The following is a 20998-nucleotide window of genomic DNA, read 5'->3' on the forward strand; positions in this document are numbered from 1 at the left end:
ATGCAGGCGAGTGCTTGGATTTAGAAAAAGATTCTTGAGTACATGGTGAAAATACAAAGATAGTTTTTTCTTTGTTGAATCTGGATAATTGTTATTCATCAGGTAGGGAATAAGAAAGTAGACATTTCAAGGGTATATTTGAACCACTGCGAGGACAAATTTGATAAACGGTAAGCGAATCTGATGCTAACTTTTAGCTTGTTATCTTGTTGGATAGCTTTTTAGCAATATTAGCCGGTATGTGACCCCTTACATTCAGTAATCTGACTTTTAGCTATGTGCTAAATTGAAGTTGGCCTTTTTGAAAACTTTTCTGCAGCCCAGCTGTTTGCCAGTGGGTGGTGCTGTTGCATAAATTAGTACGCAGCCTCTCTGAAGGTCGTCACCTTTTTATGTAGACACTCAATGATATTCAGTGCACAAGTGGAAATATCTGGTCTGGACCAGTGCATGCATAATTCACCTGGTATAGCTTGGATTTGGGGAAGAAAAAAAAACTGACTCTGACTTTGTTCAGACTCAGTTCCATCCTGGTCACTGTTCACCTTCCATACTGGTCACACACAGACACCGGTCACACACATACACATGGCTCTCATCCCCTCTGCATTAGAGAAGCTTTGCCTTTGTCCTAATTGGCTGCGTAATCTTTGACACCAAGCGTGGAGTTAAGCTCTCTGAGGATGAGGAGGAGGAGGAGGAGGAGGCCTTCCTGGAGGTTTGTGAATCTCAGTGGGGGAGGAGAGGGTCGGGGTCAAAACTTCCACAGCCTGAACAGCCTTGTGATTCACAAATGTAGTCTTCCGGATTATTCCTTTAAATCATCAGGAAGGAGGACCAACGGTGGTCTTTGACCTTTGTTTGAACACATTTTCATATCAGATTATTATTTTATGTTTGACCTCAAAATTTTTTTGAGGCTTTTTTCTTTCTTTCTGGGTACGTATCTTCTGGCCTTTAAGATAACAGATCAATTATTATTTTTTTTTTTAATATAAATTAAAATGTTAATTTGAAATGGATTCTGGTTTGGCAAAAAAGGCTACTACAGAGTGCACCATACGGGGGGCACGCCATTTCATAGTGGTGTCTGAATGTTCGGTGAGTAGAGGTATTTCACTAATGTATCCCACAGTTCATCACGAAATGTAGCGTACCACCGAGGGTCAATACCCAATCAATATATCCCACAATGCATTGCGGTCGTCACAACATGACTGAAAAGAAGAGTACCGCCTGTCTGTCTGTTTTAATTATGCAACAGTAATGATGTAATTAACTGCACGCTGAAGCTGTGTCCACACTGTTGTGTCCACTTTATATAATTCCCTATTTAGGAATATAGGGAATGAGTGAGTGATTCAGGGAAGCAGCTTGTGTGTCTTCTGAATGAAGTAGGAAAAAGGCAAAACACACTAAAAAGAACTATTTAGATTCAAACTCTGGTGTTAGGGAACTGGTCGAATATGATGGGAAAATATTGATGACTAAAAGTATTGTCAGATTCTGTTTCAGACCTTTGGTGTTCTTCGTCTATCTCAACCCACAAAATCTTTACAGGCCAGTTTTCGACCCATTTCTTATTTTCTCAACGTTCTCCTCTGACGCTCGCGTCTACCCTCTGCTGCTGCCTCGTGTCTTTGTCTTCCTCTTCACCTCCTCCTCCTCCTCCAGTGCAGTGAGGCTCATACCAGCCAAGCAGTCAGGCTCCTGACAGAGCTAAAACCTGTCTTATCAGCGAACAGGAACCATTATTAGGCCTGAATGGAGAATCGAAGAGTTACTGCGATGAGAAGAGAGCAGAAACGTTCTCACAGCCGCAGTTATACGAGGTGTTCATTATGTCCTGCAAGAAAAGGAAGCAAGTCCAGGAAATACGCTTTTCAATGTTGTAGTGCAGAATTTAATTGAAAAAAGAAGTCGTTCATCAGTTTAATTTGATTTCTTAACTTTTCTTAAGTACTTAAGCACCCAGGGAGCAGTGTGTGGGGACGATGCCATGCTCAGTGGTAACTTGACAGCTGGTGGACTCGAACCTGAAACCTTCCAAGTCCGCTTCCTTAACCACCAAGCCATCAGTGCACCTAAAATTAAAACTACCGCCTGAACAGGGACTTGAACCCTGGACCCTCAGATTAAAAGTCTGATGCTCTACCGACTGAGCTATCCAGGCTCTATCATGGGTCAGTAACTGTCTTCAGTGGTTCGGACTTGGACTGCGACCCATGGGGGACGTGACTTGGACTAGAAAAGAAGTTTAGCTAAGATGCAAGAGTTCAGTTTGTTTTGTTTTACTTTTTATAATTGGCATTTTCAGGGAAACTTTTTCATTTCTTGTGATTCCACTTGGCTGTTTTCATTCTTTATGATAAGCTAAAGGAGGGGGAAAAAACTTACAGCCACACATCATGGGGATTTGAACTTTGGTCATCAACACAAACAAACAATTTGTTGAAATGTCAGACAATTCCTTCAGAGGGTAACCTTTTTATTTTATTGGCTCGTAGCGTGTACGACTGCACACCACGTATAATTTAACTCATATATATAAATTTCTTAGCACTGCCTTCTTGTTGTTTAATATTTTTGCGCCTTTGTGCTCGTTCCGCCACGACTATCGATCTGTGCGAGACGTTTGGTTTCATCAATCTGTAAAAGAAAACCACGTTCTCTCTTGACAGAGACGAGTGATTCTAGGAAGTCGCCTTGAAGTTACAGAGAAACGACCGAAAATATATGTGGTCAAGATGTGCCTGAGGAATTTTGTTTGGCAGGGCTTGTGATCGGGGGAGTTGCGGGGTTGACTGCTCACAAAGGGCAGACTTTTATCAGCAGGGATTAGAGGTTTTCAAAAGGTTCTCAGGAAAAGATGTTTCCACTCGTCCAAATGATTTTAGTCACTGGGAAAAGCTGACAGTGAGGTCAAAGATGGACCTGTGTGGTGGACAACGGTTTGATACAAACTAAAGTGCATTTTTAGTCTCAGAAGAAAGTGAGCCATTGTGGCAGAAATAGGAGAATTCAGTGCCAAAGATCTAAGGTGGGTCACTAATAGATATGCAATAGTGAAAAATATATCGCAGTTAGCTAATTAATATATAAAAACCCCGCTAAAGAACAGATTACTTAGAAACTGCTGAAACATTTGCCATAACTTCTAACAGAATTAGCTACAGGTTGAGCTACAGTAAGCCAAGAAACTAGCTAAGATTTAGCAAATACTTCCAGAAAAGTTAATCAAGGATATTTTAAAAGTTTAAATAATTGGACAGATTGGGCTTAAAAAAGCTAAAGCCCAAACCAAGAAAATATTACAAAACAACAAAAAAGTTAAAGCTAAACGTTAGCCTGCAAACAAATGACGTTCATTCAAAAGATGTTGTTACTGGACGGATTATAGAGTCAGTTTCATCTAACTTATCAACTTCCTTTTAACTACACATCTGCCACCTACTGGGTTACGTTTACAATTGCTTATTTATTTTATTTTTTATGCATATTTTGTATTATCTTTTTTTTAAAGATGGGGCTATTAATGCCGACCAGCAGGGGGCGACGTTGACCGTAATAAGCTGTGCTCTTTAGTCAGCGAGAAATGAGAATATGACAATGTATTATTTATATTACGACGGCATACAGTAGTCACGCGTGTATTTTGCGTGTGTGTACATGAGAATGCGGCTGCAACGCGAGACTCGTCCGTCCATCAGGCAGCAGACACGAGAGGCTTAATTACACTAATTATAACTGATTATGATTCACGGCTGCGTCTGGGCGAAATGGTGAGAAGGAATCGTCATTACAGTGGATGCATAATGATGGCTGTGGCGATAATTGGTCCAATTAGCTTTGAGGCTGCAGTCTGTTAACACGCACCCCCCCCAATCCCCCAACCTCCCACCCCCGAGGGAGGAGGAAAATGAAAAGGGGAAAAAAAAAAGCCAAAATCGATAATCGATTACTAATTGCTTTGAGGACAATATAAATAACTGCAATTGGTTTGTTATTGTGCCTACTTTCTTGTGAAGTTCTCGCTCTCTATCTCGCGGTGCACGCGCACGGGTGAGCGCAGCAACGTCATCGGTGCACGCGCCCGCGCTGCTAACTCCCGCTCTGTCCTCGTGAGCGCTGACTTGGAGAGGGAGCGCGAGCCGGGCGGGCGGTCTCGTGCAGATTGATTAACAAACAAATTCAAACAGGAGGAGGAAAAAAAGAACAATATAACATTCGAAGCAACACGAAACGAAGAAGAGACTCGGGGAGATAATAACGAGTAAGACTGAGAAAAAAAAAGCCGGGGGGAACGGAGGAGAGGAGGGGAAAAAGTGAGAGAGAAAGGAGGAGGAGGAATTAAACCCCCCAAAAAACGCAACACGTATCCGGTGGGTCTCCACTCCTGAGCGGCTGGAGTTGGTGCAAAGCTAAAGACAGCGACAAGGAGACAGCAGCAGCAGAAGACAGAGACATTTCCAGCCCCCAAGCGAGCGATTTTTTAGTCACAAAGAGGAATAATGAGGAACCTTTGGATAATTCTGACCCTCTGTCTCACCGCAGTCCTCTCCGGCGGACGGGTAAGTTTGATTTTTTGGCGTTTTTTCGCGGAGGGCGGCGGGGGGTTTAAACGTCTTTACGTTAATATGAGCTACAAGTCGGCTCCACGTATACTGTCGTCGCTTTTGGGGAGGTTTTAAAAACAATAATATTTGCTGAATGAAAACGCTGTTTGTTGTTTGTGTCCAGTGCTCGGTAAATGTTTGGTTAAGTTTGTTTGTTGAGTCTCGGTGTTCGACAAACAGGAGTCAGTGCTGCTGTAACCGCCTGTGTTAAATGTCCTCAAGTCACACAATCTCAGAAACAGCAACAATTTTTTCCTTTTTTTTGCCCGGGGGGCGAAAGTAAAATGATTAAAAATGATGAAATGAATTTACATAATGCTGTGGTTGTCGTTCGGAATGTGCACGATTCTGGACTTGTTTTTTTAGATATGATTTCCAACAAAAGAAAAGGACCCTTTAGTTAGTTACCTTTAGGATAGTGTGTTCCTAAAGCTGTGGTTAGCGTACCACTGGTGGTACTTGGGGCCCTCTTTTTTGTGGTAACCAGGAGAAATATGATTTATGAACAAAAGTAAACATGTTGAATCTAGTACTAGTTTCTGCTTGTGTGTTTACTGTATGTATTAAGCTAACACATATATATATATTAGGAATAAGACCACACTGGTCTGGCCTGTACAGAGTAGGCCTGTTCTGTTTTTATTTTTCTATACTACTCATACTGGTGGTACTCAGAGAGCCGTATATTTTTGGAGGTGGTATGCCGTATGGAAGGCACCGCTCCGAGTACTGAGATCTGCTTCTCCTGGTCGTTCCTAAATCTTGGCAACCGACCAGTGGCAACACAGCTTATTCAGTGCTGCCACCTAAACTCTGGAATGAGCTGCCGACCCACAGGCCTCTACTCTGAAGCTTTAAAACCACACTGTATGTGTTGTGCTATATCAACAGAGCAGATTGGATTGAAGTTTGTTATTTTTTGTCAGTTCTTGTGTGTTGTTGTTGGATCCACCTGTGCAGATTATACGTTGTCTTTCTTTAAAGTAATGAAGTCGGAATAATCAAAGTGGATTGAAAGGTTTTTGAAGCAAATCCATATGGACGCATGTGTGTGTTTTTGATGTGGGGAAAAGACCACCACTGGAGGCCTCTCATTGGACCACCAGACATTTTGTGTAATTGTCATGAAATGGGACTGTGACTATTTAAGATGAATTATTATTGTTTTATGTTGTGCTAGTTTGTCTGCTAGTTTATATGACTCTAAATTAATTGTTGTGTTTTTGTTGTGGTCCATAAACAGGATGAGACGTTGTCATCATTATTCTTTTGATGATGACATTTACACAAAGCTTCTTTGTTTTTTAGCAACATACAGTTTCTGAAAACGTTAATCTATATTAAAAAAAGGTGAAAAATAGCACATACTTGGCTAGTTTTCCACAGCTACCATGTTAACCAGACACTGTCTAACATGGAGATTTAATGTGTTAAATTTGGATGTATTTTAGTGACATACTGTAGGACAGTAACAGTGGTCCAATCTAACAGCCTGGGCCTTGTGTTGAAGCCCATACTGTCAGTTAAAGTCTTTGCCCCCCCTCCAACCCCTCCCCAGAGTGGAGGCCTGATTTGTTATTGTCTCTTCACGGCTCCTGAAGTCAGTGAAGAGTCGGCTGTAACAGGGCGTGCGTCGGGGGGGACAGAGTGGGGGTCCAAATTGCCTGGCTTCTTTCAGTGACACATTTTGGCACTTTTCATGTGCAGCCCCTGTCATTATTGCCCCCTCCTGTTGTTTCTCTGTGGTCTGTGACTTGTCGCCTGGCCCATCGCCTACCTCTCTGTTAGAGCTGCTTGTCCAATTAGCTGATTCAGACTCTGCTCCCTTAATGACTCATTGTTTTGGAATGATGTCACCTCACTGTGACTTCTTCTGAATTCCAGGCTGTGTCTCCAACTCCGGAGTTCTTCCTTCATCCTCGACAAATTCTACATCATCCTTAGAAAAAGGCCCTGAAAGATGAATTCCTCTGTTAATATTGACTTTTTTTTTGTTTGTGTAGAAAGCTTTACACCAGCATCAGACCTCGATGTTTGCTCTCAATTTTCTTTTAGAGCTTTTAAGATGATATGTCACCACCTGTTGACTTGGCAGAGTATTATCAGCAATAAAATGTTATCATCACAGTTGATACATTAAGTCAAAGGTGCCAAATGACAAAATCACAGTCCAATTGGGAGGAAAAGTGATGATAGTGCAAGGTGGATGACATAAAAGAAGCTTTATGTGCAGTGGTGCTGTATGGGATTAGTGAGGGAGGGGCTTAGGATGATATTAAAATGTTATATCAACAAGTACATAGGGAAATTTCTTGCAGCGCCCCTATCATATAATGTCATTAGTCCATATTTAAAAACTAGATATTTCAATTCTGAGATTAATTTGTTATTAATCACCTCCATTACAGAATGGTTGTTCATCCATCTGATGACAGAGGAAACAACTCTGTAAATGAGACGTTCATTTCATTAATTTCCATGAATCGGTCCATAAATGCTGGGATGAGGGAAGTTCAAAGTATTTGACCAGATTTAAAATAATTATCATCCACCATTTCCTTTACTATGAGGAGCTAACTCTCACCATTAGCCGTAAAACTTCCCCAGATCAATGTTTCATTCCCACCTTTATCCGATTCCCCTAGAGGCCACGCCGAGACTTGACACGTGACATTGATTCTGGATATTAACTCCCGTGTTGACAAGTATCTGATAACCCACCCCAGGCTTCTGTGTCTGTGCAGCTCCTGACTTTAGAAAACGATTTCAACTCAGACTGGTGTTAATTTAGTTCCACCACTGACCTGTGCACCACAGTACCGTCATCGCTGCACTGTTGTCTGGGTACCGATTACGGTGCTTTTATTTCCGACTGTTCCTGTGCTCGGCTCATTACCTGGGCCGTGATGCTTTTTGTTACACTGCTTAATGTTGAATCTAAATCACAATGGGACCATGCTGTTGCTGTTGCTGCTGTTGCTGTGTAGCTATTATACCCTGTTTTTTCTACATTGCCAAGGTCAGGAAGAGGATCACAGTGTTGTACTTGGGTTTGTAGCATTTCCGCTCCTTCTTCTTCCAAGAACTTTAGTGATCCAGAAAGGAGAGTTCGGCGATGCTGCGCTAAGCCCGGCCCTCCCCCGCCGTGTTTCGGTACACGCCACTCGCCAGATGTCGGGGTCTGTAATTTGTGTCATGTTTTGGTGGGAAGCGTGGGTGTTGTTCGGCTCTCTTTACATCTTGTGATTTACAGGAGAGAGGTCTCTCTCTCTCTTTCTTTCTTTCTCTCTCTCTCTCTCTGTGTGTGTGCTGTCTCGAGCTCCACTCCTTTCTTTCTCTCTCTCTCTCTGTGTGTGCTGTCTCGAGCTCCACTCTGGAGCTGGACTCACTTCAGAGATGGGGGTTGGATTTGGTCTGAGCATCTGAGGGTGCTGAAGATGGAGACTGACTTTAGTGTGGTGGGGAAGAGTTTGAGGGAAGGAGGACGGAGAAGGATGGAAGAGATGGAGACAAAAAAGGGATTTCTGAGGCAACACTTTTTGTTGAAATTCTCTGGCATTTGTCACAGACTGACCCCGTGACCCCATTTAGAAGGATGTTGCGAGAGCTGTCCTGGTCTTTTCTCTAAAGGCCAAGTCAGGTCAGATTGTTACGATAAACTCCCTCCTTACAACCTTCAAATGGCCTGAAAAGAAAACATGAAAGAAGTCCTGATATAACAGCGGTGAAACAGCCACGTTAAGAAAAACCAAACCTGAGCCTGAGGTTTTTTTTGATGAGAAAAGTGTTAAAGGTGGAGGCTGTGAATAAATTGGGATGTTTTTATAGCACAGATGTTCTAACACATCAGTATCAGCTTTGTTACCTGTGAAATTTGTGTTTTCACTAGGGCTGTGTATTGGCAAGAATCTGGAGATACGATATGTATCACAATACATGTGCAACAATACGAAATATTGCCATATGCTGCAATACAGTAGGCACAAGATATTGAGTTTTCCATAAATAATTTAATTGTAAGAAAACTGTCAGCATAGTAAAGGGACGTTGTTGTTACATGCTAACGTAAGGTTACTAAAATCCAGCCTTAAATGCATCAGAAATAGGAAATACACCAACTACTGTTTTCTCTTCAGTCAGATTTATGTGAAAGTGGAATGAGTTTTGAAAGCACGTTATTTTCCACTGCACTCGATGTCACTTTAATCCTCCCTCTCACACCCTCTCCGAGGCTCTGCGATATATATTTATTTGGCCTGTATACCATGAGGCTTTCATGAGCCTTAATGAGCGATATTCATTGGATATTTTCATCCTGCTCTTCAGCGATAAAAGCAATATCCTTCATCGTGAGCGCCTCATTTTCCAACGTACTTCACGGTGATTGAGTGAAATGACGATTAGTGGCGAGGTTTACAGGTTATTCCGCTGTTTTTACATCATCCTTTATTAAAAAAGAAAAGCAATAGAAGCGTAAAAAAAAGAGAAGAAAAAAGAAAAAGGATTCGACAAGGAAACGCATGCAAGGATAAAAGGATCAAACCGTGAAGTTATTTTTAAAAGGATATTAAAAAAGGCCAGGGAAGTGGAAGTATATTGAACCACAGAGGAGCCGGAGCGTACGTCCCGGCTGCACCGGCAGCTTCTGCTTCTCTATATTTAATGACGCTCTTTTATTTTGCATTAACCTAGAATTCCTCCGGCCGAGGACACAACCTGCTCCCCACCAGGCCGTCGCCTGTGGTTTTAACTCACTCGTCTTTTATTTTGCTAATAAATCATCCACTGACCCACTTGGGAACGCTGCGCTTCTTCCCCCTGTGGACAAACCTAACTCCTTGTCTTGTGTCCATTCAGGATTGGGGGGGCAGGGGTGGGGGGGTTGCTTCATCCGTGTTGCTCTTGCCTATGTAGCATTATGCAATCACTAATGGACTCTACAGAAGGCGGGGGGGGGCTACAGGCTGATGGACCACTCCTCCTCTCCTCCCTTCTTTCTGTTTCTTCCTCCTCCTTTGACTCCATCTGTGTCCACACGTGACTTCTTGTTTTGTCACCACACACACACACACACCTCATGTTGACTCTCCTGCCTGGTCTCCAGTGGCAGCACGGTGGGTTAAGGTGCTGTGAACAGTGCAGCGCTTATTTCCTCCCCTTATTTCCAGCAGCTGGAAAGAATGAAGGAAAGAGGAGATACTTTCCCATTTCTGTTAAAAACACCCCCATTTCTTTTTTCTCCCTTCCTCTTTCCCAAAATGTGAGCTGAATTTGCAAACATCTGCAGGACATATGTGAGTTTGAAGCCTTCCTCCTCTTCTTCCTCCTCCTCCTCTTCTTTCTTGCCCTTGTTGACAAGCTGGAAGCAGCTTGAACTTTGGCAGCGACCGGTGCAAACTAGCAAAGACTCACAAACAGTCAAACGCCCCGGGCTTTGTGTGCATTCTTGCGTCCCCGTGGACGTGTGCATGCGAGCGTGCATGTTTGCGACTTCATGGCAGCGTGTTCAAAACACACACCGTCGTCCCAGCAGCAGCAGCCGGGGCAGAGGGAAAACACATCAGGGAGATGTGGCTGCAGAGAAACCAGCGACGGCTGCACTGGTTTGTGTTGGGCCACAGCCACCTTCAGTCTGTGGACCTATCAGAGGCTGCAGCAGCAGCAGCAGCAGCAGACGGCTGGAGGAAACCTGCATCATGAAAATATTTAGAACCCAGCCGACCGGAGCCATTACTCTTCCTCTCTCTCTCCTTCCTCCCCCACTTTCTTTATTCTTGGGTTTTTCTCCTTTTTAATTAGCTTAGCAAATGGAAACTTCTTTGGCAGGATGGTGGTGAAGGGGATTGTGGTCCTGACAAGGAGGAGTGGGGAAAACCCCAAGGATGAGGGAAACTGTTTCTTTCTTTTTTCTTTCTTTCTTTTGTCTCTTATTCATTTTCACTCAAGTTTAATGATTAAAAAAAAAATCTATCTAATTATGTATCACACACCCAGAAACATGTTCCATCTTTGACCTGAACTCTCTCAGGTTCAGCCTTGTATTAAGTCAAAGCCTGCTCCATAGTCGCCACCTCCTCCGTCACCTTCTTCTTCTACAACTCCCCTTCCTCTATTTTTGGTTACCACTGCTCCCCCCGGGCCCCCCCCCCCAACCCTGGTCGTATCTAACCTGCTGTACGTAGATTTCACTGTGTGAGGTGTAGAGAGTGTCTGCAATGGTGGAGGAGGTGGTGGGGGGGCCCATGTGGTAACCAGACCAGGACTGGACTGGTTTCCTTTTGCAACAATTTGTAGGAAGTTATTGGAATCAGCCTGAGAACCTTCATCGCTCTGAGACGATCTCTTTAACTCAACGTTATCTTCAAAAGACGTTATCTGTTGTTGACAGATGAGCAGTCTGAGGAGTTTGAGGTTGGTGTGCAACACCAGGTTGTTAGCCTGTTTTTGGCGGAGAGTCGCAACTTAGGAAAGACTACCAAATTGGTGTTCTTGAGCATCGGGGTCTTCTACTTTTCTTGGACGTCTCTTTAGTTCTGCTAAACACTTTGTCAAGTTTCTTAAAGTTTTTTTTCACTTTTAATGCAATCTTTTTGGTCTTTTCAAGAAAGTAGCCTTCAGTTTTCTCAGTTGTCCAAATTACAGCCTTCGTTTCGTGTTATCTTAATGTAGCAGTGCATTTTTGGCCGAGGTGAAAGAATGTCCCACAACTAAAGTATCTGGCCAGGGAACAGGAGGTCTGGTTCTGGAGACATTCCTTCACTGTGAGAGGAGTTTTATTTTTTTTAATGCTTCATACTCTGACATTATGCGTCTTAATGGTTTTTTACTGTGGGTCAAAGATCCTCAGTACGTCACGCCGCGTGCCGTCACTTCAGCTGAGAGAAATGTATTTTCCTCTGCCGCTGTAGTAAATGTCACTCATGGAAGCCGTGGTCTCCTCACCTTTTTCTTCCGCGGCCTGTGAAAGGATGAAGTGAAATCAAACGCAGCCTGTGAATCTGTCTTGGCTCCGCTTTGTTCTGCTGAGTGGACGGTGACTTGAGGAATGAAATGCGTTCCAGCTGTATACCATGAAAAAAAAAACCCCGGTGGATATCTGAAGACGTGATGTCAGCTTGGTTTTTCCGTCCTTCCAACTCCCAGGACTGCTGTGGAAAACGGCACATTTAACACATCTGCGCTCACTCATATTTACGAGGCCACTTTATCGTCTCTTAAGGCACCAAATTGATATCTGCCCCGGCTCTGCTCCAAGTAAGCACAGAAACCTACGTCTAATGTCTGTTTTCTCCATCACGGCCCCCCTCCTTGAGTCAAAACAGCGCCGAATGAGCCCAAGTGTGTAAATCAGGCTTTCTGCACAGGGTGTATCACCGACCGCAAATTATACTCCACACAGTCACTTAATTTAGAGCTGTTTTCATGGGAAAGCTCTGAGATTCCACAGGGTATTTGGTGAAGCTGATGAGCTGCAATGGGACATTTATTAGTGAGTCTCCCCACACAGCGCGTAACTGTTTTTCCTCTACATGTGTGCTGCGGTGTGCACTCCAGTCATTTGGATAAAAAGCAGTGATTTGAAAGGTTCCAGCTGAGTGTGAATGAATATTCATTACTGAGACGAATGGGGAAACGGGGGGGGCAGGAAGGAGGAAGTGTCTGCTCCTTCAGTGTCAGCTGACTCTTCAACATTTTTTTCATATACATTTACGTCTGCTCCTTCAGTGTCAGCTGACTCTACAACATTTTTTTTTTCTTATACATTTATATGCGTGGCTATTTAATATTGACAAATGAGTGAGTGTAAAAAAACATTTGTGAACACGTGTTTTTAGCCAACGTTAGCCATTAGGGCTGTGTCTTGGCAACAACTCGGCGAAACCATACGTATCGCCATTAGGGCTGTGTCTTGGCAACAACTTACAGGTAAATGATACAGTGGCAACAATACGATGTATAGCGGCAAACTGTGATACTATAGGCAAGACAATACACTGTGTTTTTAACAGTTTAATTATAAATTGTCAGCTAAGTAAACACACAACGCTGTTACACTAACACCAGGTTACTAAAAGTGTAACTGAGGAATATTGATACAGTATTGTGAAGCGTGTATTGATATTTTCTTACACCCGATTAGTCATAAAATTTTAGGTACCAGATCTGTACTTACTTTATCTAACATTTAATTAATTAATTTAATTAAGTTAATTAACAAAAAAAGGTCTTCATCACCTAAATATCTTTCCGTGTTTACGTTTTTAGCGCTTGCTTGCAAATAGAAGAAATAAAATTAAATACAAGAGCAAAAATAAAAGCAGTTAAGATGGTAGTTTTTCTTAGGTATTGCAGTATGAAAACCTTGCTAATGCTATCATTCCATTTTTAACCACGTGGCCCAAACTTTAAAGCGCAACGTAACTAAATGACAAAGCAGACAGATGAGCTCATGTTTTAGCACTGGTTACGTTCTAAAACTGTTGGTCACCAGGCCGTGTGCGCACACACACACACGTCTGGGTCGGGACCTCAGTGACTCCGAGCCACTCGTGTGTTAATCCCAGTGTTTCTTTTTAAAGGCAGCGGCGTCTCCTGACTGTACTGAGGTTTGCCTCACTTCCTTATTTTGGATTTGCTGGAACCATCACGTCCAGGAGCCCAGATCCACATCCAGATGTCTGTGTGAGCAAGAGAAAATAAATAAATAAAAAGCACATGATTGGATCAGTCCAGACTGTGACTCACACAGTAAGACTGAATGAGCTCACAGCTGGAGAGAGAAACAGTGGCAGGAAATATTAAAAAGAAAAAAGCTAAACTAAGTCTGCATGTGCTGCTGAGGATCAAACCGAGGTCTCTGTGACACAAACTTATTTCCGATTGTTGAAAACAGGTGTGACTCCCACCTGCAGTTCATTTTTAAAAATGTTCACTGCGCAGAAACGTGAACACCTGTGATCACGTTTATCTCCCCGTAAACAGTATTTCTGTTGCTTTAACTTTTTGCTCTCTTTTGCAATAAAAAAAAAAAGCAAAATATTAAAAAAAAAAACCCCAACAGCACTGAAATTCAACAGAGCTCTGGCAGACTTTGCCAACTTGTTGCTATGTTTGGACTCTGCTGCTGCAGACATGTACTGTATGTGGACCTGGTCACTGATAGTTCCAGACATTTTAACAGCAGGGATGAAAAACAACAGGATCATTAAAGAGGATTTTCTTTTTTGGCTTAAGACAGGGTTCACCAGCTATTTTTGTCGGAGGGCCATAATTTTTTTGGACAGGCATTTTGTGGGCTGGACATTCAAATTAAATGAAACATAAAAAAAAAATCTAATTTTTCTTTCCAACATCATCATTTGATGATTATAGTTTATTTTGGAATGCAGTTGCGGGCCAAGATTGGATGATATTGAGCAGGATTTGGCCCACGGGTCTCCAGTTGATGATCATTAATTTTTAAATCTGATCTTTGCATTTTCAACATGCAACAATTTTAGGCTCATGTCAATTATCTTTGGCAAGTAATTGTTGCATAACACAATAACAAAATGATATTTTGGCAAGCAAATTAAAATAATTCCTGCACGGTCAAATGTGATATCACTGTTACTTTAAATTAAATTGAACTGGATATTTAGAAAATTAACGTTATCCACTCAAAGTCAGATCAGGTCTCTTCTGATGTTTGAAAACAAATAGCTGCTGATTAAATTTCAGTTGGTAAATAAGTCCTACTGGACTGGACTGGAAAAAGGATACGACTGTACTGCAGTATTATATCGTACAGTATTACAGTCCTACAGCCTATTGAATACTGGCTGTTACACATCGTTTTCTGTTAGTTCTGGCTGTTGAATGATCATATCAGTAGTGTTAACATGTCATTGAAAACCTACTGCTGACATCATGACATGACCAGTCCAGTTTTCGCCCCGGCTGTTGACGCGGGGCATCAGAGGCACTAAAGCGGTGAGTTCGGCAGGCGGTTTAATCTCCGCTAATGCTCTCTGCTAACAGCCATCTGTGTTCCCGGCACTGACTGTAAACCCTTTCAGCGGAGCGCCGCGTGGCGAACGACAACCCCGACGGTCGGCCCTCCATTACACTGAGGGATGGGGTCTATTATTCAGCGCCACAGAGGCTTTCAGATGAGTGAGACCGTGTCAGATGGAATCCATTTTGATGTTAAATGCAAATACCACCAACACTCTCATTATCGACGCGAGCGTTCCCTTTGGGCACGACCGCACGGCGCTCAAGACGGGTGGGAAAGAGATTCTCAGGGAAAAGATCTTTCATCAAACAGATGCTGCCAGCCGGAGTGTGTCACAGTCACAGTTAGGTGCTGCGGTTGAACTTTTGCACTTCTCTTCACTTCTTTACGGTGCATTACTGTAACACTGCTGCAGGTTTGACTGTTGAAAATCTTTATTTAAGGGACTTTTAGATGAAAAACATTCAACAGACATCACGAGTTGTCGTAGTTCGATGGAAGCTAGCAGCCATGGTGTGAAGCTTGACCTTGACGACCTTGATGATGATGATAATGATAATCTGTTTGATCAAATTGAATAGCTCCTTGGCCAATACTCTCCGATTGGTCCATAGGGGGCGTTTTACTTAAATCCTATACTATTACATTATGGCTATAAAGAGGAAGAAATGACGTAGAGAACTTTTAAGCGGCTTAAACTTTCGGAGCCTCGATTGTGGTCTCTTCAGACCAGGGTTAGGGATTAATTAGACTTATGTATGTGGTATATATATTTACCACAGAATATTGGATCCACTAACAGTTTGTTTTTTTCTCACTGGATGATCCATAATAATGATGTGAGCAACAGCAGTGTTTTAATGGTGAAAACCTGTTGCATCTCTTCAGACCAGGGTTAGGGATTAATCAGACTTTTTTGTGTTTTTACTAAATGACATTAATTATTATTATGGTCCTTATCAGCCGTCCCTCCACTTTCGGAGTCTGATATTATGAAATTTAAAAAGGAGAGAAGGAGAAATGGTGAAAACCTGTTGCAGTGTTTTTACTAAATGACATTAATTATTATTATGGCCCTTGACTTGACTGGTCCTTATCAGCCGTCCCTCCACTTTCGGAGTCTGATATTATGAAATTTAAAAAGGAGAGAAGGAGATCAATTTGGTTTGCTGTTGGCTGTGTTAGTTTTTTTTTATGAAGTCACTGTAATAGATGTGGTTGGGTCCAGTGGTCCAGTGGAAACAGTTGGATCATGTCTGCTTTGGCTCAGGGGGGAGTTTTGTCAAGGTTGAGAAAACATCTAAGCTTAGACTTGGAAATGTTGTCTGGCAAACTGAGGAGGGAGGAAGAGATGATGATGTTTACCTGACAGTGGAAGCCAACCAAACTGTCATGTTGTATAAAAACAAAATATATTTCAGCTGAGGTAAAATGGATTTAGTGGGGGTTTTTCTTCTTCTAATTCCTTTATTAGATCTAAACTTTTATCAGGGTTTTTACTGTAGCCTAAAAACCCTTAGTTAGTTCTTGAATTTCTGTGTTTTGTTTTTGAAATTTAAAAAAACCCCACAAAGCCACAACTGTAACAGACGTGACCTAAAAAGTTAAAAAAACCCCACAAAGCCACAACTGTAACAGACAAAAGTTTAAAAAAAAGTTTCCTTTTTAAAAAATGGTTAAAAAAAAGTTGCAGCAACTTTCCCAACATTCTTTTATTGTAACATTTTACCATTTTAATTTTGTTCTCAGTTTCGGTTGGGTTTTTAAAAATTTAAATCAGTTATTGTAATTCCAGAATGGTCCACATGCACTGACTGCAGTGTTCTGATTTCTGGTTCCGTTGCACTTCGTTGACCTCCTCACCTCAGTGTGTGTGTGTGTCAGCCGCAGCTGCCCACACATTTAGAAGTGTCTATTGAAGAAGCTCCCTTTGAAGATAACTGCTTTGTGCTCCCCCCCCTCCTCCCCCTTCTGTTTTTGTTTTTTGTGGTCGCGCAAAGCGTGTGGCATTTCGTGGCCACAAGAGGCTCTGTGACAAAGTTTTCTCAGACGTGCGCTCCCTGTTGTCATTTCTGACGACAGAGACCTTTGGTTTTTAAACTGGTCTCTGTGATTTGCAAGGTGCCGTCTCCTGACTTGTCTTTAGGTTTTTTACCCCCCGCCCTTTTTTTAAAGCCCTTCCATAATGCCTCCCTCTGCATTCACTCCACTGAAGGTGGTAAATGAAAACCTGGAGAATAGGGTGGAGTGTTGCTTGGCCAGCATCTCGTGTTGTTTCAAGACCTTTCAGGAAAGCCAGACTGCAGTCTCCACAAACCACACATTCTTGTCGAATTACAGCATGGAGAAAGAATTGGGAAAGGACATGCATAGTGAGCAAGGGAGCAGAGGTTTGGCAGATGCAATAAGAGACCATTTTTAGCTGCAGGACTTCTGTCAGTGATTTTTTGTTTTTTTTCGTTTTTGTGCTGCATCCGTAGTTTATAAAATGAAAACTAAACAAACGGACAAAGAAAAAATCCAGATCTTTTCTTCTGTGAAAGATGGAGCCCTGGCTAATTGTGTGTTATTGGGGTTTGAAATTTTGTTTCTCGTCAGCTAATCTGGCAGGGCTTCAAAGTGGTCCTCCCTCGTTCATCTGCAGAGTCATTAAAGATTAAAAACGCAGACCGTGGCAGCCATACTGGGCCTGTTTCAGACGCCAGGATTCAATTATTTACATTGGACGAAGCAGAAATAAGAACTTTTAAGTCCTTGTTTTCATAAAAAAAAGAAAGAAAGAAAGAAATAATCCCCAAATAGGCCCCCCAAAAAACCAGATTCGCACAGTATCCCAGAGGGAGCTAGAAGCAACATTATTGTGTTGCAGTGGATAAATGTACACCACATTCTTTCAAGTGGGAGCGAGCGCGCCATCCTACTGTAATTTCACAGAAAATAAAAAGCAGGCAAATCCACACCAGTGTTTCCAGTTACAGGCGTGTCAGAGCTCAACGGCAGCTCGAAATATACCCCCGAGGATTGTCGTGGAAACGGATGGGAATTGTTTTCTGAACTTACTTGCGGCTTTTCCTTTGTCTCGCTGATAAGAAGAAAGAAAAAAAAAATGCGTCGGGCAGCTGGTTGACATATGCGAAGCATTTTTCTTTTGTTGTGCAGCGGTCATGTATCGAAACTAAGCACACAAGGCTACAGTTTTGTTCTTTTTTTTTTTTTCTTCTTTTGTCATACATCACTCAGATGCTCTGAGATGAACACAGATGGATATAACAGGGCATTGGGCTCTGTGTGTGACTGGTGTTTGATCCCCGAGGTGGGCCAGAATCACTCCAGGCCAAATCACAGTTTCTTATCTGCTCTGGTGAAACATGAAGTTTCTGAAGAGAGAGGATTTTTTTTGTTCTTCTTCCTCACTACTGTATTTTTGAATTATATTTGTCTTAAAATGTGCCACAGGGCGGCCCCTGAGTCAAAATGTTTGACAACTCCGACTCTGAATCTTCGGTGTGAACGGAGCTGGGTGAGACGATGAGGTGCGTTAGCCTCGCTCTGCTGTAACCTTTTACCCCAGTCACCCCCGCTCAACGTCACACGGTAACAACAGCGGTGCCAGAGAGGCTAATACGGCCACTTGGTATGCCTTCGTGTGCGCTGCACAGACCTTGAATGACAATGTGTCACCTGGTGCTCGCACGCCGCCTAGTTAGAATTAGTTTGGACCCCAGCGCTTAGGCCCTGGAGCCACGGGAGGCTAATCTCCAGCATGTGCTAATTTAACCTTGGGTGACTCTTTAGCACTTGTTTATCCACACAGGTGGCAGTGGAGTGGAGTGAACTGTATTTTCAGTGTTTCACACACTCAAGTGTGACGTTGTCCTACCTTGAAGACATTGAAGTATTAGAACCTACGCCTCGGATCCTAATCCTTCATTCGTCTCATGCGTTCACCCTGAGGGTTGAAGCCCATTCAGGATCCAGTTGTTACAGCTTCTTTACCCCCCCCCCCCCCCGCCTTGTTTTTTTTTTTTCTCATTTAGTGGCTTCTTCATTAGGTACTCTACCTCGTTCTGTAATCATTTCATCTTCAGAACTGAATCTGAATATTCCGAAATATTTCCTCAGATATTTTAGTCTGTAGCTGCATTTTAATGCACAAAAAAAATAGACTTTGGTTTTTGACCCAATATTTACTGTCTCTGCAGCTTAGGCAGAGTAACGACCTGCTCATCCTCATGTGCAGGAGTCAACCATCCCACATTATCATGTGACATGGGGGCTCAGACTGGATTAGATCCCAGGGAGAAAATCCTCATCGACCACAACAATACACTGATTTTTAATGATGCGTTAAAGCAGTGAAACAACAAACCTAGATTAAAGCTGTGTCGATCTGGGATCCACGGTGTGTGTGTGTGTGTGTGTGTAGGTCTGAGTGTGTGGAACTGTATATAACTGTATGGCTATTATATGACAGTTTCCTGTCATGTGAGCTCCAGGGAAGCTCACCTTCATTCTCAAATGTCAACGACTCTTTTTCAACGACAGTATTGAATCTGAAAATAGACGGTGATGTTTTTCTGGTTTTGTTTTTGTTTTTTTTTCCTGTGATGCTGCTGCCTTAATTTGACCAGTGTGTTTTTGAACACAAACACGTGGTGACCCAGACTCACTGGCTATCTGACTATTAATAAACACCCCCCCACCCCTGCATACTGAACCATAGGTGACGGCCTTCAAGGGCTGCCAACTCCCATGCACTTGACGCCACACTCGGCCAACCTGACACTGACTGCTAGCTCCCTGAAAAGCCGACACCTGTGTTTTTTATTGTTTTGTTTTTTTTTGGATATGGGCTTTTTTTTTTTTTTTTTTTTTGGATATGGGTTGAAGTTTGCGCTGTCTTCATCTGACAGGCAGTGAGACAGATGTCTTACTGCTGCTGGCTGAGCGATGGTGAGAGGCAGACAGAGCGAGACGTAAAAAGGAATGCTAGCATATTCAGGAATTGATAACAACGCTGAAAGATTCACATTATCAGGGCAATTTGTCACAATGAATAATTCCCCCGTGGCCCATACGCTGTGTTGTAATAATGGTCTCCACACTGGCTTGTCAAATCATTCCTATCTGTGAAATTTAATCTCTTTTTTTTTTCTTTTTTTTTTAAACCAAGCTGAATAGTGATAGATTTCTAAAACAGACAAAGTGTGGGTGTAGTGATTTTTCATTGTGTCATTGGCCATTTTGTCTGCTTTGCTCCGTTAGAGGATAATTGACAAGTTTAAAGCACCTGAAATTATTTATTATGTTATAAAGTTTTGCCACCGATGACAAAAATGACACTCGCAATGGCTTAAAGTTGACCAAAAATATTACAGATGAGTCCAAAGTTAACTGGTGTTGTGTTGTTCAGATCAGACAAGTAGTTTAATAAATAGTCTAGTTAGTTTTAGATAAGTGTAACTCAAAGTTAAATCACAGAAAAATGTAAAAGTTAAATCAATATTAACTACAGGTCAGCTGATGACATAAACACGGACCATAATATTTGACTAAAAAGTAGTAATAGTTGTTGGAGTTACCTTAGAGTTACAGAGAAGTAACTAAATGTGTAACATATATTTTAGCGAGCAAAATACTAGCAAATGTAATATTAGCATACAACTGGCTAATAAGTAGCTTCAAGTCTAATTTTAGCAAAACATGTGGAGCAAATGTAATATTAGCATACAACTGGATAATAAGTAGCTTTTTTTTTAGCAAAACATGTGCTATGTATTTGACACTTTCACTTTCAGAGTCCAGTTTTTTTAAATGTCAAGTTCTGCGTTTATTGACCAATCGTGACAGATAAAGCCCGCTTACCCTAGCTTTAACACACTTTGGATTTATTTTTCTTTCTTCTTTAGAGCCATGAAATATTATCAGTGTTTTTTCCTTTACGTTTGTCCTCAGGAAGTCTGCGTGACACACTGAATGTCTCAGTGAATGTCAAGGCAACACACACACGTACACTGTAGTCATACTAACATACTCACTGCTCAGGATTAGTCCTGGATAATGGGATCAGAGATCACCACCTGCCACTCCTCTCCACTCATCACATCTCCACCACGTCTCTTTATTTGACCTCTTAATTTATTCCATTAGTCGCTCTTTGAAACTCTCTCTCTCTCTCTTTTCCAAAGCCATAGCACGCGTGACATATTTAATTAACCTTTTCTTCCATTTTTTTTTTTTGCTTCTGTCCTGTCTGTAAAAACAGCTGACACACGCAGCAGTAGGTATGATGATGTTTGGCTAGGATGAGAAATGAGAAATTATCCTTGACCTTTTCATCTCTCTCTCTGGAGCCTTCAGGATCTGGTTGATATTTTGGAAATAT

At 42.1% G+C, this 20998-nt stretch overlaps 1 protein-coding gene and 1 non-coding gene across 3 annotated transcripts in view; one reads left to right on the plus strand and one right to left on the minus strand.

Moving 5' to 3' along the window:
• Nucleotides 1–2100: 2100 nt before the first annotated feature.
• trnak-uuu (transfer RNA lysine (anticodon UUU)) lies at nucleotides 2101–2173 on the minus strand. The gene has a single exon. It is a non-coding gene; the product is annotated as a tRNA-Lys (tRNA).
• Nucleotides 2174–4114: 1941 nt separating this feature from the next.
• Nucleotides 4115–20998, plus strand: part of sdc2 (syndecan 2) — a 34688-nt gene continuing 17804 nt past the window's right edge. The window contains exon 1 of one of the 2 annotated variants that reach the window (XM_025065147.1): nucleotides 4115–4571. In XM_025065147.1, coding sequence (XP_024920915.1) covers nucleotides 4512–4571 — 60 coding nt within the window. In that variant the 5' untranslated portion in view covers nucleotides 4115–4511. The remainder of the gene's footprint in view (nucleotides 4572–20998) is intronic. The other variant, XM_025065146.1, reaches the window with a different exon arrangement.

This window comes from Cynoglossus semilaevis, chromosome 18 (assembly GCF_000523025.1).
Source record: "Cynoglossus semilaevis isolate Cse_v1.0 chromosome 18, Cse_v1.0, whole genome shotgun sequence".
Lineage (NCBI taxonomy): Eukaryota > Metazoa > Chordata > Actinopteri > Pleuronectiformes > Cynoglossidae > Cynoglossus > Cynoglossus semilaevis.